The sequence below is a fragment of the Ptychodera flava genome, chromosome 17, assembly GCF_041260155.1.
Source record: "Ptychodera flava strain L36383 chromosome 17, AS_Pfla_20210202, whole genome shotgun sequence".
Taxonomy (NCBI): Eukaryota; Metazoa; Hemichordata; class Enteropneusta; family Ptychoderidae; genus Ptychodera; species Ptychodera flava.
The window spans coordinates 35001635-35018298 of NC_091944.1; the positions used below are offsets into that span (position 1 = coordinate 35001635).

The 16664-nt window shown below is 35.5% G+C and overlaps 1 protein-coding gene across 1 annotated transcript; it reads left to right on the forward strand.

Moving 5' to 3' along the window:
- Positions 1 to 3015: 3015 nt before the first annotated feature.
- On the forward strand, positions 3016 to 12478 carry LOC139116154 (zinc finger protein 117-like). The gene is made up of 2 exons (XM_070678701.1): positions 3016 to 3153; positions 6820 to 12478. The coding sequence occupies exon 2, from the start codon at positions 6830 to 6832 to the stop codon at positions 8447 to 8449; it is 1620 nt and encodes a 539-aa protein (XP_070534802.1). The 5' UTR covers positions 3016 to 3153; positions 6820 to 6829; the 3' UTR covers positions 8450 to 12478.
- Positions 12479 to 16664: the final 4186 nt, after the last annotated feature.

Below are 16664 nucleotides of genomic sequence, written 5' to 3' on the forward strand. Positions count from 1 at the left end.
TTTGTGAATGTTTGAGTGGGGTGAATGCGATGATTTGTGTTCTGCTTTCATGTGAAACGCGTGAATGGGGTGAACGCTATAAACTCAGAATCGGGCGGAAACTAAGTCACGACTGCGCAGACTCAAAGATAACGCGTCCAATCGCCAGGAAAACCTGGCCTGGGCTGCCAAATTCCAAATAGGTTTGTATGAAAAAGGAGAGAAACATGAGAAACTACTGCAAATAATTTTATTTTTAGAAAGTCACCGACTTGAACCAAGTCTAGAAAGTGAAGTAAAGTTATCATGACTGGCAGAAAGGAAAAAAATACGCAAACGGAATTAAAGGGGGAATAACGCTCCCTAAAGACATGATATGGTATCTTCGTTACTTGGCCAATATAATCTATTTTTGTCTTCATTTATTTGCCAAAATCGCCAAGAGAAGCATGTTTTAGACTTGCTCCCAAAAGGAAATGACAATACACATATGTCAACCATATTATTTGACTCTCAAGGCCTCGCCTGTCTTCAAGGCTGCTAAGCTAATAATTATAATGCGGAAATGACAGTATACATGCAGGAGAGTACAAAAGTCTTTTAAATAACAATATTGCATTAGATTCGATGAACTTTAAAATTGTTTTCGGCATTGTCATGATAAGTATTGTTCCAAAACAAGCAGTAAATTCAGTACAATATCACAGGAAACGACATTGATTTTCAAATATCTCATCAGCTGTCACATTAGAGTAATTGCGGCGCGTATGGCAATCCGAAATTTAAAGAGGATCGCCCACGACAGGTACTTGTACTTATGCATTTATTGATAAATCTATCTATTTAACAAACAACAACAAATTTCAGCAATTTCTGTGCAAACTATAATTTTATCATCAGTATTATGCCTAACTAAAGACACAATGATCGTGCAAGTATATGCCGCATTGTGTTAACGAGTCGTGCCTCAGACCTCAGCAGACACGCGTCTGAGTCATAATATATCATCTTGAAGCTCAGACTACTGCCTCAAAACACAGTGGATAGAGGGACTGTGCTCAAAAGTATCTTGCAGTATACGTAATTGTCTGAGGTCGGGCCGATATTAAAGGTGTGTGCTTATCCCGGGAGCTTATTTCCGAGTTTTCAGTAATTGCTATGATTATTTGTCATGATACCCTCGTATCATATTCTATCTTCAAGATTAACACTTATCACGTCGACAAAGCTTGCGTCACGTGCACTGTTGCTTACGTACGCAGCAACGGTGTGATGACATTGCCGTGAATATAAGCCGGACGGAATGTTTGTGGAATTTCATAATTACATCCAGGGTCAGGGTGAAGAATTTTGGTTTTTCGTGCAGGTGCGTTTTTTAGGCGTCCGTCCCCAAGAAAAGTCTTGGGGAAAACGCATCATGCATCAAATCTCGTTTTTGAACAGCCCCTCCAACGTATGTAAAAATACACGTGTTGAAATTTTTTGTTTCAATGATTATGTAGAAAGCTGAATAACAAATAATATAAACAAACTTTACAAATAATCATGATGAATTTCGTTAACAAAAAAAAGGCCACAAGTCAATGCTTATGCAAGTAAAAACATTTGCACGATGTGGAATTAAACAATGCCTATACAATTTTTGAGAATTGTAATTAGAATTGAAGTTTTTGAGGGATTTATATTTTCAGAATGTACTATGTGTTCCGGGATCTAGTTCACTATTCTCAAGTTTGTAGAGGTACCATGTCACATGGCCGATTTAAAGGGGCAGTCCTCAATCCTTGTTTGACATTGACTGTTTATGTGATTTAAGTCATTTGTCTCTTTTGAAAGTTGTGCAGTCAGTCGACGTCAATTTTCCCAGAGATAAAGCTGATACCATCGGATGTGCAAATATCAACAACTTATATTCAGTACATAAGCTTGAAGACAGTGCTACTAGTTGCAACTCTGTAGAAAAAGGTAACCGTCTCGCTCTGACAACATAATTGAAAGGAAAGTGTATGTAACCTTTGATACATATTTTTACACGGCCCTCTGTCTGAAAGCTATATATCAATTATTGCGGTGCCAAGACAAGCGGCATTTAATTCATTCTCCATACTTCGTATTTCGGAATACTCATTACTTTCGACAAAATGAAGTTTCATTTCTCTGATGTAACGGTGTCCAGCGTACACATTGTGAAGAAAAACTTATATTAATAAGAGCCTCGCGACTAACCGACACATGTTACAGTCGCCGTTTTTAGAGTTTGTGTACTTTGGCAAATTCACTGTTATAGAAACGTTCTTTTGTATGAAGTCTTAGGTAAGACCCTTATCTTTTTGAATAACTCAGGATGTACTTCTCGATATTCTTCGACGAAGAGGCAAAGTCCTAAGAATGGAGTGCAAAAAACCGTATCTTAAAATCGGAGTTCTAAAAATAGCCGGCCAATGAAACATTTCATTCATTTCATTTATTCATTTTATTGCCTTTTTTGAAATCTTTGACAAGCTCATTATTACAAAAATTAAAATAGGCGAAATGCAAATATGGATCCAGAAAAATAGCTTTATGCTAATCGAGTCTGATCCCATTACATATTCCACCATGTGGCGCTCAGTGAAGTGATAGTATTAAACTTTCTCAACTCGTTTCGAAACAACCACTGTTTTAATGATTTTATGAACTGATATCGTGCATCAGTCAAATATCACCGAGCCACTGAATGATGATTTCTTTTGGCTGTGATGTATTATTGTTCGACAAGAGCTAGCCTCTTTTTGTGGTGAAAATTATTTTTTCCACGACAAAAAACTATCGTAGAGAAATGCAACCGTCGTGATTTAGAAACATCGCTAAATTGGTATCTATTTACATGTAAAAGGGACAACAGAAACTTTAAAAAAGAACCTCAAAGAAAGAGAATAACTCAATGAAGTATGCATTTATTGTTTATACTATGGTAATTTTTATGTTTTGGGAGATTTGTCAGCTGCGCGCGCAAGTGACGCGGAATTTGTTTACTATAGTGCGCCTCCTACGGTTGACAATGACGCGTAATTCGCCTGCCCCACCGCCTTCTTTCACAGATCCCGGCGCGGCGTACAGTCTGCCAAATTTTCTTTTGAAAATCACCTGACGCTGTCGATGTTACACGTTAATTGTAGGAAGTTGTCAATCCAGGTAAGTTTCTTGATAGTGATACACGGTTGTGCATGACTGTCACGCAAAATTTAGACCATCGCAGTGTGCTAGAATGTGTACGCGAAGGCGCGCGGGCGTGGCTGCCAAGCTTACAAAATGGCGATATTGTAACACGATCACTACGATATTATTATCATATTCGCGTCCAGTTACTGCTCCGTTAGTTATTTTTATTCTTTGCTCAGTACGGCTTGAGTCAGAGCATCATAGCTAAGTATCACGTAAGAAACCGTTTCTCTAACTTTTGTATGTTTGTCTTCGCTCGACAATCATACTACACAAAGCGCAGAACTCTTTGAGTGGTGTGAACTGTATGTAGTGTATCTAGGGTTGGAGGCTCAGCCAGTAACAACACATAGACCCGCACGCTGCGCTGATCGACATCTGGCTTTATCTGGCCTGAGCTTATTTATGCGTCGGGCAATGTACTGTAGCATAGTGTGCGCAGCTTGCTAATCATGTAAATCGGTCGCGGCGGTAGTACAGTAGCATTGCATCGCGGGATCTACAGTACGGTAGGATGCCTGTCTAGACACATACTGCACGTAAATGTACTAGTTCACGAAATGGGCGGGAACGCATTTCCAAAGTAGTTTTATTTGCATTGCTTTCACTGATACTTATCTTGTTGTAGAAATTGACTGCCAAAGAGACAGACGATCATTCATATTGAAAGCACTGCACAAATAAATCTAAATTCAAAACTTACAGTGCATTGCTTATCTGAAAATTTCAAATTACCTGTCGGCTTTTTCCAATATTTACTGATTAGTAGTGATATATGGTGCTCTTGAATCATAAAAAAAATTGAAAAAAAGAGCCAAATATCTGCTTCCTCATAATAATATGAAAATTTATCATTAAAAAATCATACCCGATAAAATTGTGAAAATTTCTCATGGCAAACAAATGAAAGAAGTGTGACTGATTTTAATTACAGTTTGTGACTTCCTTTTTTTGCGTTTACACTTTCATGAAAGTTATTTATGAAATACCAGTTAATCAACCATTGACTCAAATTATAGCAGTGCTAAGCAGACCTACTTGTACTGTATGATAATAAGTGAAAGGTGCATCTGAAAAATGCTGGACCCATTGCAACCTTACTTTTGAAAAAAAAATGGTTGTCATAGAGGGTCCTTCCACAACTTTGTAAACTGGACCCCTTAGAATAGTGTAGAGTTGCAAAATTTCTTTCCAAGTGGTGATTTGTAAACATCCATAAGCTCATCAGTGCAATAAAGTATGTTTCAATTAGCATACTTTCAGAAAACAGTAAGTGTGTCATGAAATTTTTTTATTTTCAATAGTTAATAGGATGTGAATCACAACCCCCCCACCCATATATTTGGCAGAAAAATAATCATGATTTTTAAAATGCAGAAAAAATTTCAAAGTTAGTTGATTTTAACCTGTTCACCCCCAATTCCCTGTAAACAGGTCCACAATCACCATTGCCAGCAATGGGTTTGGGCTAAACCATGGCGGTGAAAGGGTTAAATAGGTTAGGGTCAGGTTTACCGCTACCTGACATATTTGTTAATATTAGGCGTTAGTGTACAGGTGCATATGTATGCAGCTGATAGATACCAGACATTGTCACTTCTTCCTCTACTTATTTTGTGTCGAAGTTACACTGAAGGTATGTTTTTATTGATGAATCTGTCAGCATATTCACTCACCATAAAATGAAAATTCCCAAAAAGAGCAACTTCATCACCTCAAAAAGATCTAATGCTATATAAAAGCATCACTGGGTCAATCATAAGTTCACCATCATAACTCTTTGAAAGTTGTGTAAATTTTGTACTTTCTAGGTATATAAAAACTTTACAGTATGGCAAACTCTCTTGTGTATCTACCAATCAGAAGTATCCGTGATGACGGTTGATCAGGATGTTTTGTCAGTATTTTGCCATGGTTTCCTTGTCATGTGACTGTTATTCCATTGTGAATCAATGCACAGTTCCTACATATGGTCAATGCAACCATATTAGGGAAGATTAGAAATAGTATCGGCATTCCCAAACCATAGACCTACCGGTATGTTTCCAAATCTTAGCAAGAACGCTGAACATCGCCAAAGTCAACTGCATTAATAAATACCATGTAGAACGCAAGTAAAAAATACCTTGGCATCAGTAATGCCCTCAACAAAACCACTGCCATTGGTTGTTGGTCTCCAAGACAAGTGACATGTTCAGGACTGCCGTCAAGTCTGAGAATCTGCTACTTTTAGTCATTGCTGTACAATTGCAACCTTAGAGTGTCAAAGTTGATTTTTGTTGCCTTTATGCAATATAACGCCAACAATTTCTTTCAGATGTAGACAATTTTTTCTGATATTTCCAAAAATTTTGGTCAAAAGGTGAAGCCCATGAAAATTATGTCCATTTAGTCCAAAATCATGGAAAATATTACAGAAAAATTCATAAAAATTGGTAAAATGTTGTACAATTCTGATCTATCAGAGCAGGGCAGCTGATTTGTCACAGGGTTTGAATTTAAAGGGACTAGTCACAACAGCTGTAATGTTTGATATTTTGTACTCTAACACAAAAACACACAATGTGTATTCTCCATTCTAAGTATGTTGAAATACAGAGTATTAACCTTGCAAAGACGTTTATCGTAGATATCTTGAGGTTCACTGTGAAAATTATCATGGCTAATATTTTACGGTACACGTCACACATAATTCACTCGTCAACAATAGTGAAGCAATGATTGGACAGTAAACAATACAAGCTATGTTGACAAGTCAAATACATGGCATTTCAAAATGAATTTGAAAGTGGAATAAGAAATTTTATCTTACAAATAGAGAACAAGAAAACTGGAAAAGACCATTGAGGCATTGATATACTTAGTCCAAATCTTCCAGTTTACCAGTTTTTGACAACCAAGCAAAACCATCTGTGGTTTTTTTAACCATTATTGTTTACAATATGGGGAAGAACTTGTCAGCTATGATAGAAATAATGATGACCATTTGAAACATGTTGGCAAAAGTTACTCAATCACTCTGATAGAGCTAAATACATTTTTATGGTCAAGTTTCAGAAGGTAGCTTTATAAAGTTGACAGTCCATTCAAACCATTCAGATTTAACCTTATAAGAACCTCATAGTCCAAGCTAAATGCTTTCCAGCTCACATTGATAGGTATTATATATGAATGATTATGAATTATATGAATGATAATGAACTCTCAATATGTAAATCAGATTATTTCAAAGTCCACGAGTTTTAAAAGGAAGGTTTATTAGCAATTTATGACCCTGTAAGTTTTTCTTATTACAAGCACTGATTTGGACCACTGAAATGTATATTCTGGTGGTCTACGAGGACGACCACACCAAAGTTTTAATGTCAAATCCTGCACTACTCAAAACCGGGAAATCAGATCAATTGATTTGCCAAATTCAATGTATATTCAAACTTCAGTTCATAATGTCTTTGTCAGTACTGATCAATCATCTACAAAGCTGATAGTTGATGAAATTACATCACTCTGTCAGTGATGTGACAATGTTTAGTCTTTGTACTGTAGCAGAGTTGAATTGCAAAAAACACTTTTCTAACCATTGAGTCTCTCTTATAAGACTCTATTTCTTATTTTCCCATATCTTCATTTTATTCTCAGGTCCTGAAAAATGGAAGTTAGCAACCCTACCACCAATCAGTTCACTTCTGTCAGCGTCAACAGCCCGTCAATTATCATACACATTGCCCAGGGAGATTCCAGTCATCCCAAGGATGGTGCTGATAAAGACAAAACAAACAGGTTAGGCTTGCAAGCTGATTTTCTCAGCTGGACATTCGTTGAACCAGCATATAATACAAGCATGCTGCATCAGCTCAACTTTATGAGAAGCCAAGGCTTTCTTACTGACGTCAAAATCATTGTCGAGGGGAGGGTATTTCCATGCCATAAGGTGATTCTAGCCGGGGCAAGCGAGTTTTTCTTGTCGATGTTCCAGTCCAGGCCAGAGGCTGATGAAGTCTCAGTGACGCAAATAGCTGCATCCACCGTTGAGCTACTGTTGCAGTACCTGTACACCGGTAAGATTGAGCTGACGCTTGACAACTTCCAGGCTTTGCAGACTGCTGCTGCCTTCTTCAGAGTACCGTCTCTCTGTAAAGGATGCGCTGATTTCATAAGTATGTACTCTGAATCCGTGGAGGCCAAGATCAAAAGCACCCAGCTAATTCACAGACAACAGCCTCCTAGTGAAGAAAGCTCTGAGAAGATGTTGGTTTCTGTGAAAAGTGAAATCAATGATGCTACAGTTGATCAATCAAATGAGAAAGTACACCAGGAGCACGGAAAAGTGAGTGATGTTTCTGATGTCAACAACCTGGAGGACGATGGCAGTGATGAAACCAATTCCATAGGAGCGTACAAATGTGATACTTGCGGACTAACTTTCCGTAGCAAAAGAGCTCTAAACAAACATACCATCTTCCATGGACAGCCAAAAGTTTGCGTGTGTAAGTTTTGTGGGAAAATATTTAATTCGGTCAAAGAGCTAGGAGACCATGCCTATGAGAGTCATTCATCAGAGAAAGCATACATCTGTCAAGAGTGTGGCAAATCATATGTGTATCCAAAGTCTTTGAAGGACCACATGAAAGTTCATACAGGCACAGATCTGTATGTGTGCTCAGAGTGTGGCAAAAGTTTCATTCGAGCAGACTACCTACGTGAACACTCTGTCTGTCATACAGGGGTGAAGCCACACAAGTGTGACACTTGTGGCAAGGCCTACAGCTACCGGCGCGATTTATCACGGCACAAGCTTACGCATCTCGATGAATGCCCCTTCAAGTGTGAAGAATGCGGAAAAGGTTTCTCGTCCCAAGATTGTTTTCGGCAACACAAGTTTACGCACACTGGTCAGCGCCCGTACGTTTGTGATCTGTGTTCCAAGAGCTTCTTTTATCGTGGTGACCTTCATCGGCATAAACGCCAAGTGCATGAATTGGCATCTGTAGAGGTAACAGAGCTAAAAACAAAACTGATGTCCAAAATATCCCGCCTTCAAGAACTGAAAAAGCTGCAGAAAAGTGTGAAAAAATATGAATGTGATGAATGCGGACAAACCTTTAATCGTTCTGACAGTCTCTTAGGCCATAAACATAAACACACAGGAAAGAAACGGTTTGCTTGTGATTTCTGTGATAGACAATATGTTTATAAACGCGACTTAGTGCGACATAAATCAGCGCACCATCCAATGTCTATGCTTCCTTCACCAGACCCAAGTAAATAATGACTTGTGTGAATAATGTGTGGATATAAATAGACAAATTTTGCAGATTTTTTGTTTCTCACTAGATAATGTGACCAAACTGCTGTCTCTTTGTTGTGTTTTTTTTTGTAAATAGAACAAATTCCATAGATGTCTGACTTTTGAAAATCACAATGGACTAAGATGATGCTTACAAATTTGAAAGGTAGAGGGCGCCATTATATCTTGAAAATATACATTGAAATACACACTATCTCTCAGAAAAAAACAGGTTGGCGTTTCAGTAAGCAACATTAAAACTATATATTCTTTGATCAATGTGTTTCTTGATATTTATCATCAACAAGCTAATTATCCAATACTTTCTTGTGGATTCATTTTGTGTTAGTTTTTCCTGGTTGTCTTATTTTAATGTTATAGAAGTTCATAATTATTTGTCCATGTCAGGGGTTAGGGGTTTTACAGTTCAATGAATTCACTTTGGAAAGGGTAAGTTTTTTTTCTGTACTAATGTTGCACCTAGATTGAATATTCCACTTTAAAAGTTTGAAATGCAGGGTATTTTTTTAATTTTAATGTATCACCCCAAAATGAAGTAACATTGGAACTTAACTCTTTGAGGGCCAAAGTCAATTTTGGTCACCTTTATAAAATATGCCCCAGTCAAATTTTTTCAGATTTTGCCAAAATTTTGGTGAAAAACTGTAGCCAATGAAATGTGATGTCCATTTGATCCAAAATTATCCAAAAAATTACAGAAAAAATCATAAAAATTGGTAAAATGTTCTCCTGAAATTTTGATGGGAAATAATACAGCACTCAAAGGGTTAAATTTGTATAGATTGTTTGATGTTACTTATTATATACGATAACTGTGCAACAGCTACATCCTCTCTACTTTGTGGTATTTTCTGTCCATTGTCAACATTCTACTTGTATGAACCATGCAGATTATGTTCAAAATGAGTCTATACGTCTTTGAATGCAGCGTCTCATCATGTGACAATACCGAGTCAGAATTGTCATTCACTAAGAAGAACTATTATGCTAAGAAGCAAGCAATTTTTTACTGCAGTTGATATTTTTCACCAAAATTCTGGAGTGCATTTACTATTGGTACACAACAATGATTTCTTTATTTTTTTTCCTTTTCTGTCAACAAGTATCTGATCTGTGCTATTTCAAAAAGTTAAGACAATAGCAGCAGAGGTAGCCAGCCATATGGCTCCCTGTGCAGGCAGAATACCACATCTTATTGTTTCTCAAGATGAATGAACTTTTGATTGCTAAAACTCCAACTTGTGATGTGTAAGAGAGCTCTATCAGAAAATAAGAAATCAAATGTAATACTTTTGAAACGGCGCAAAAGTGTAAGACATCCTCCCTGATGACACGCAGGATAAATTTGTGAAAAGAATTTTGTCACATAGGTTGGTACAGGACAGCCATTGTAATTAATTATCTGGCAAAACAACACATACACATATTGACCATGAAATTCTGCGCTGAGTGTACAGCTTAAGGTAGTATGCACCTCGAAAGTGAAAGACTTAAACTTTTGCTCAAACTTTCCTCAGAGAATATTTCAGCCATTCTCTTTCAAAATCAAGAATAAAAATCGGGGGTCACCATGCAAATTTTGAAACTAGAGAAACATATTACCTTGAATTTACCGATATTTGAAATTCAAAATGGCCGCCATCCCTGTGTTAACTCTATGAGGAAAAAATAAAATTTTTGATTTTCGAAAAACTAAGCCGGTAAAAAGTTTTCTTATGCCAAGAGCTTTAAAACGAACCCCAACAAGTGGTAGATCAGAAAAGAATTGAAAAAGTTTTAGAGTCTGAATATCTGTCCCCGAGGCGCATTCTACCTTAATGTTGTTTTCATCATTTTCATCATCTATTTTCCTACCAAAAAAATTATTTCTCAAACATGGCTTTCATACAGATATTTCAACTCTGCTTACATCTATCAGTTTTCACACTCCATGCTAGCTAGATTAGCCCGAAAAATTCCGACATGTTCAGGTACTCTAGCAACTCCAAACTTAATGACTCGAAGCACAGTGTTGAACATGAGTTTGTCCAGGAAAATTTTCTTTGAACCATAGATATTATACCATCAAGTTCATTGACAGTATTCTTGGATAATAAGACCATCCACATTGCTCCTAGAGTGGATAACATCTGGATTTGATAATTATTGAAAGTGGGCTAAACCATATTTTCCATGTTTGAGAAGCCTGTGCCAGTTATTACGTTTATTTCTCAGAGTTCAATGCATAACCTATACCTAACTTTGCACTTCGTAATGGTCAAGGCCAGAGACGCAGAGCACCGATGCATGACTGAACATTTCAGTCTATGGTTGGAGCTCATTGAGTAAAATTATATTTTTACGTGTTATATTTAATATTTGGAAAACATTTAGTGAGATATAATTTGCATCATGGATACCATGTTTAATGTCAGTATTCTTTTATCATGTGTGATTCTCCTGTCTGTACATATAACGCATAAGGCCACTGCAATGATAACCAGTATTATGTAGTTTTTGTGCTTCAATCGCAGTGACTGTTTACCTTTCATAAAGGTTTTAGAAAATATTTATTCCTGTAAGCACTGAAAATTTAATGCACGAGATTGCTGCCACAATATTGTAATGTTCAAACTTTGAGAAAATTTTAATGTATATCATTATGATTGACATCAAATTATGAAATTTTGGTTCTCAACAGAAATTGTTTATTTTGATGTGATTGTAGGCCATCAAGCAGAGTTAGGTATCAATATTTGCAGCACCATGTGATTGTAAAACTTACAACACTGATTGGAAGATTTCTGTGTGAACATTTAGATATTTCTCCAATTGTATATACATGTGTATTTACTATAATGATATAACACAAATTATTGAGTAAGAAATACGTGTAGAAAGATTCTATCCCATGCATTGCGGAAGACTTTTCCATTTGGTTATGTACAGCTAACATAAACTGAGGCTATATAAACTTTGTTTCTATATTTTATGCTTCACACATATATCATATTAGGATAAGAACATTCAAGTCTTGTCTTGGTATGTCTTTTATCTTTAACGGTACTGCATTAATTGTCTCTGATCCTCATGAAAATAATAATAGTACATAACAAACAACAATATTGATATGACTTTCAATGGAATCAGTGATCAAATAGAGAAATTTAAACCGAAATTTCACATGCTATTTTAAAAAATAACATGTACCATTTTATTGTCAGAAGACCATAGCAGTTAGCTTAATATCAGGGTGTGCATATTGCATTGCCTTTAAATATATATGTATATCATTCTGATTGTACAATTTCCAATGCCTAATTTCCCTAGATGTATCAAAACAGTAATTCCACTAGTGTTTAGGACAGAGGGGTTGGTAAATCAGGGATTTTTATCAGGTAACAATATTTTAGCTTTTAGGAAAATTCACAGCTATGTTATGCATGTCAATTTTGAATTTTGTGTGTTTCAATAAGTTCTATGATGCAGCTTGTTGATGGCCTACAAAAGGTGAATTCTAGAAGAGTAATTTTGAAAGTTTCTGATAAATATGTGTTTATGTGTGTTTTGGACAATGTGTCACTGTGGACACTTCATTGCAAGGATACTGTGTCTTTACACGCTGCCTTGAAGTGGTGTGTGTGTGTGTGTGTGTAAGAATGCATGTAATGATGTATGTATGTACGTACGTATGTATGTAATGTGTATGCATGTATGGATGTACTCATGTATGTATGTATGTATGTATGTATGTATGTATGTATGTATGTATGTATGTATGTATGTATGTATGTATGTATGTATGTGTGTGTGTATGTATGTATGTATGTATGTATGTATGTATGTATGTATGTATGTATGTATGTATGTATGTAATAAACCAGAAAGTGATAAATGTAAAAATGAAATTAATTAATAGGATGACTATGTACTTTGATCTATCTAGCATTATTTTATGAAAATAATACTGAAATAAAGCTTTGTAAGGGCACTTACAGTGGAAAAGTCAAACATGATGTCATGTGTTTGTTGTGAGTGATGCCATAATCTTGCTTTGGCAATTCAGTTTGGATATTGTGAGAATACAACAAATGGTATAACCTTCTGCTTGATGTCTTAAAATAGGAAAAGTTGGCTCAAAACAACTTTGATGGCCTTTGAGAAAATCACAGGTCTTGTGCCATGTAGTGGCTTGACAGTGTTTTGTCTAGGCTGCAAATAAGTAAGTTCCCACAATTTGTTGAATATTTTTGACTCATGTGTAAGACAAAGTTGTAACAATTGTCTTTGGGATACCTTTGACTGGTACTGTTAAGGTTCCAAGACAAGAAATTGACCTTTTTAATCTAACAATTCTCTGGTGGTAAATAAGCTCAACCCCCCCCCCCCCCCCCCCCCCCCCCCCCCCCCCCCCCCCCCCCCCCCCCCCCGTAAATTATACATTTTCTGAAAGCCTAGATATAGGGGAACATTTTGGTAACCACAGTGTCACCATTGTTAAGGTGTGTCTCAGTATATAATATATATATATATATATATATATATATATATATATATATATATATATATATATATATATATATATATATATATATATATATATATATATATATATATATATATATATATATATATATATATATATATATGCAAGGCGGCAATAGCCCAGCTACAGTATACTTGCTTTTGTTAGAGCCCATTACTATGCACAACCAAAACAGTTTTTCTACTTTTTTAATTTTTTTGTTTTATTTTATTCTTGTCAACAGTGCCAGCTGGCAGCATCTTACAGACAAGTCAAAATATGAAATATAAAATATTAATCTATCAAAAGTCAAATTGACAAAATTGAAAATGAAGAAACAACATACAAGAAACATATGACAGAAAGAATAAAATAACATTCGCAAAACCCCAAAGATATTTGTAAAATTGCATTGAATTGGCAAAGATATCAACATTACTAGTACTGTTAAGTGAATTAAATAAGCAGGAAATTTGACCAATGAACCCTCTTTGTAACATCGACATATTTAGCAAAAGAAACTGCCAAGTAGGAGCTTTAAGAAAAATTCTCTCTCCATATATTTTCAATTTTGACCACCCCTGCAAGCTAATGGTTTATTCCTGACACTTCTTAACCAATTGAATGCCTAATAAATTGTTTCCTGCCACAAACTATAAACCAATCCTAGGATGAGAATTTACGTCACCATTGGCATGATGGCTCCACCCCAACATATTCGCAATGGTGCATATGCTGGCACTCTGAGAAGGACATACCACCACTGCACAACTTAATTGCAAAGAAAACTGGTAGTTTTAAACCACAGGGCAGTCTTTGACTTGCCTGCCCAATGGATTGATAGAGTAACTAGTACTCTGTAATCTAACACACTCAAAGAGCGCAGACCTAAAAACTCCCGATCGATCAATCAGGCAGACTATCCAGCTAGCCAGCTGCTGTGGATTTACCTCATTTTCAAAACACAAGAATTTGGGGAGACTATAATGCAACTGGTACTGAGAAAGATATTCTTTTACATAATGCAAAGAATCAATTTAAGTCACAGAGGAGCATGTCATACTTCAGGGATGATGATCTGATTTGAATCGTAACATGTCTACGTAATTTTACAAAACAAAAATTGTTTCCTATATTTTTACAAGCTGGTTTTTGAAAGAATTGTTTGCAGCAGGTTTACACAATAAATATTGTTATTGACCTGCAATCAGAAGGTACAGTATTGTATTATAGCTTAACTGTTTACATTGGAAATCTCAAAATGAAAGTTTCTACACATATGCTAAGCTCTGTCTGCCAAGCATGTACACGTATAATTCTGCAGTAGACTGTTTTCTGTGCATATATCATAATTTGGTAAAAAAATGCATCTCATTTTAACATAACACCAAGCTGTAATAATTATTCTCCTGTTGTTAGGAATCCTGAATAATTAATATGTGCACATAGCAAACAAATTTCATTGCATTGGGTATGACCTAAAACACTGTCCTCTAGACAAAAACCTTTGAAGAGCGAAAACCGAACAAGGACATCGTGATGTGAACTTCCTAATTCAGCACAACACATATCTGAACAGTTAGTCGTAAGTTTAACTGTTGGGGGGGGGGGGGGGGGTGCAATTAAAGATATGTCACCATTTTTCATAGAATAGTTTAAAGATGGTCATTTTGTGCATGAATCAGGGGGATGGTATTTAATTTAATTCAAGGATATTGAGAGGATCAACTAATACTTTACAATGCTGGGCTGAAACATGAATGCACGAAAGCAAGGAATAAGTGTATGGGAAATTTGTGAACTATCTACAATAATATACATATAGAGTGATGTTTTTACTGTACTTTTACTGTCCAATACATCTTTTATAGTACAATTCAAAAACACACAGAACATTTCCTTGACTTTTCAAAGTCTAAAAAATATTGTATAACAATTACTGTTAAACAGCTGAATCATCGAACATAACATTATAAATAGAAAAAATTCTTAGTAAACAAAAGAAGAAAGAACAGAAGCAGTTTCTATCACTGTAAAATGCAAATATTAAATAAAGAAGGTATAAATTAACAGAGAAATTCAGAATTAGTCTCTATATATGCTACACCAATCAGTGAACAACACACACCAGAAAGCAATGCATCTATCTCTATCACTGTTACTGCGAACATAAACATCACCAGCATCATCACCTCCAGCATATTCACTATTGCTGCCAACTTCGTAAATGCAATATCAGGTACCAGTAATAAAGCTATAGGATTATGAAAAAGTTGTTCATGGACGTCAGCATTGCATATGCAGTTCTTAACATTTCATCATTATGAAGAAAAAGCGTTGACTATAAGTACAAACATATTTCATTAATTATTGTAAGCAGTGAGCCTGACATTCTGGATGCTGCAGATTCCAAAAGTTGATCAAGACATGTAAATTTACAGTAAACCAGAAATCTCATCATACACATCTAAATATAAAAATTCTGTTGTCATGGAACATAAATTTTGACATGAAAATGTAGTAAGTACAGTGTCATTATCACAATTGTATCATCTTTGAACTGTTACAACACCTGGTGAAGATTAAAAGTAACAAACTTTGACCCATTCACAAGACATGTACAAACACACTCCCTAACAAGGTAGTTTTGCTGTTTGTTTCTAGAAATTGGCCAATAAACGTTGTCTATGTCAAAAATCATAAAATCTACAAGCAGTTATACTGCATGAAGGCAGTGTCCTTTTCCCCAGTTACTATATTTAATACATATACATGAATTCATGTCACAATGATTGTTGTACTATTGAGAGGAAAATTCGAGATATGAACTTTCCTAAATGTTCAAATGTTAAAAGTGAAGTAAATGTTCAAACTGAAGTAAATGTTCAAATTTAAAAAATGACTTTGTAATAACAATGGAACACAAATCACTTCAGGCAAAAACAAATCTAGGCGATTCTAAATCAAAGTCTGTCAGTCTATATACACCAGTAATGATGTTACAATGTTGAGGGCGACTTTTGGCATTCTACATTGATACACAGAGCAATCTTGTACATTGTATATACATCTGGATCTTACATGTTAATGAACTGGGGTATTTCAAGCTTACCAGCTTCACTGAAAAGAGTTGATTTGAGGAAATATGTAAAATCGCTTGAAAATGTTTCAAAATATAAATTTTCAATTTTTCTACAATATCAACTATCATTTTTAATCACAAATATTAGCTTTAAAAGATCCAATTGATTCACAGTCTCTTTGCCATTTTGCCTACTTTAAGAAGCCAAATATATTGTCAGGTTCAATTTATACCACTTCCAAGACTGTAAATAGAATAGCTAAAAATGTATGATTTTCAAGGTACCCCTTGTCTCCATATCAAATTTTACTGCAGGCAAAGAAATTACTTCTGAATTGTTGATACAGATGTCAATTAATGCAAGTGAAAAACTAAGTTTACACTTTAATATCAACTGATGTCACAATGTCGTTCAGTCTTTATGCAAAATGACAATATATGTAAATTATAATGATCTAATGTTCAATCACCTGATAGTTCACATTATTAATTGCTCCTAAAAAAAGAAGGTCAGAAAATTTCATATGTAAATTGCACAAACTAAAAAAAGTTATGAGTTGATTATTTTTCAAGATGGTCCAAGCAAAGTT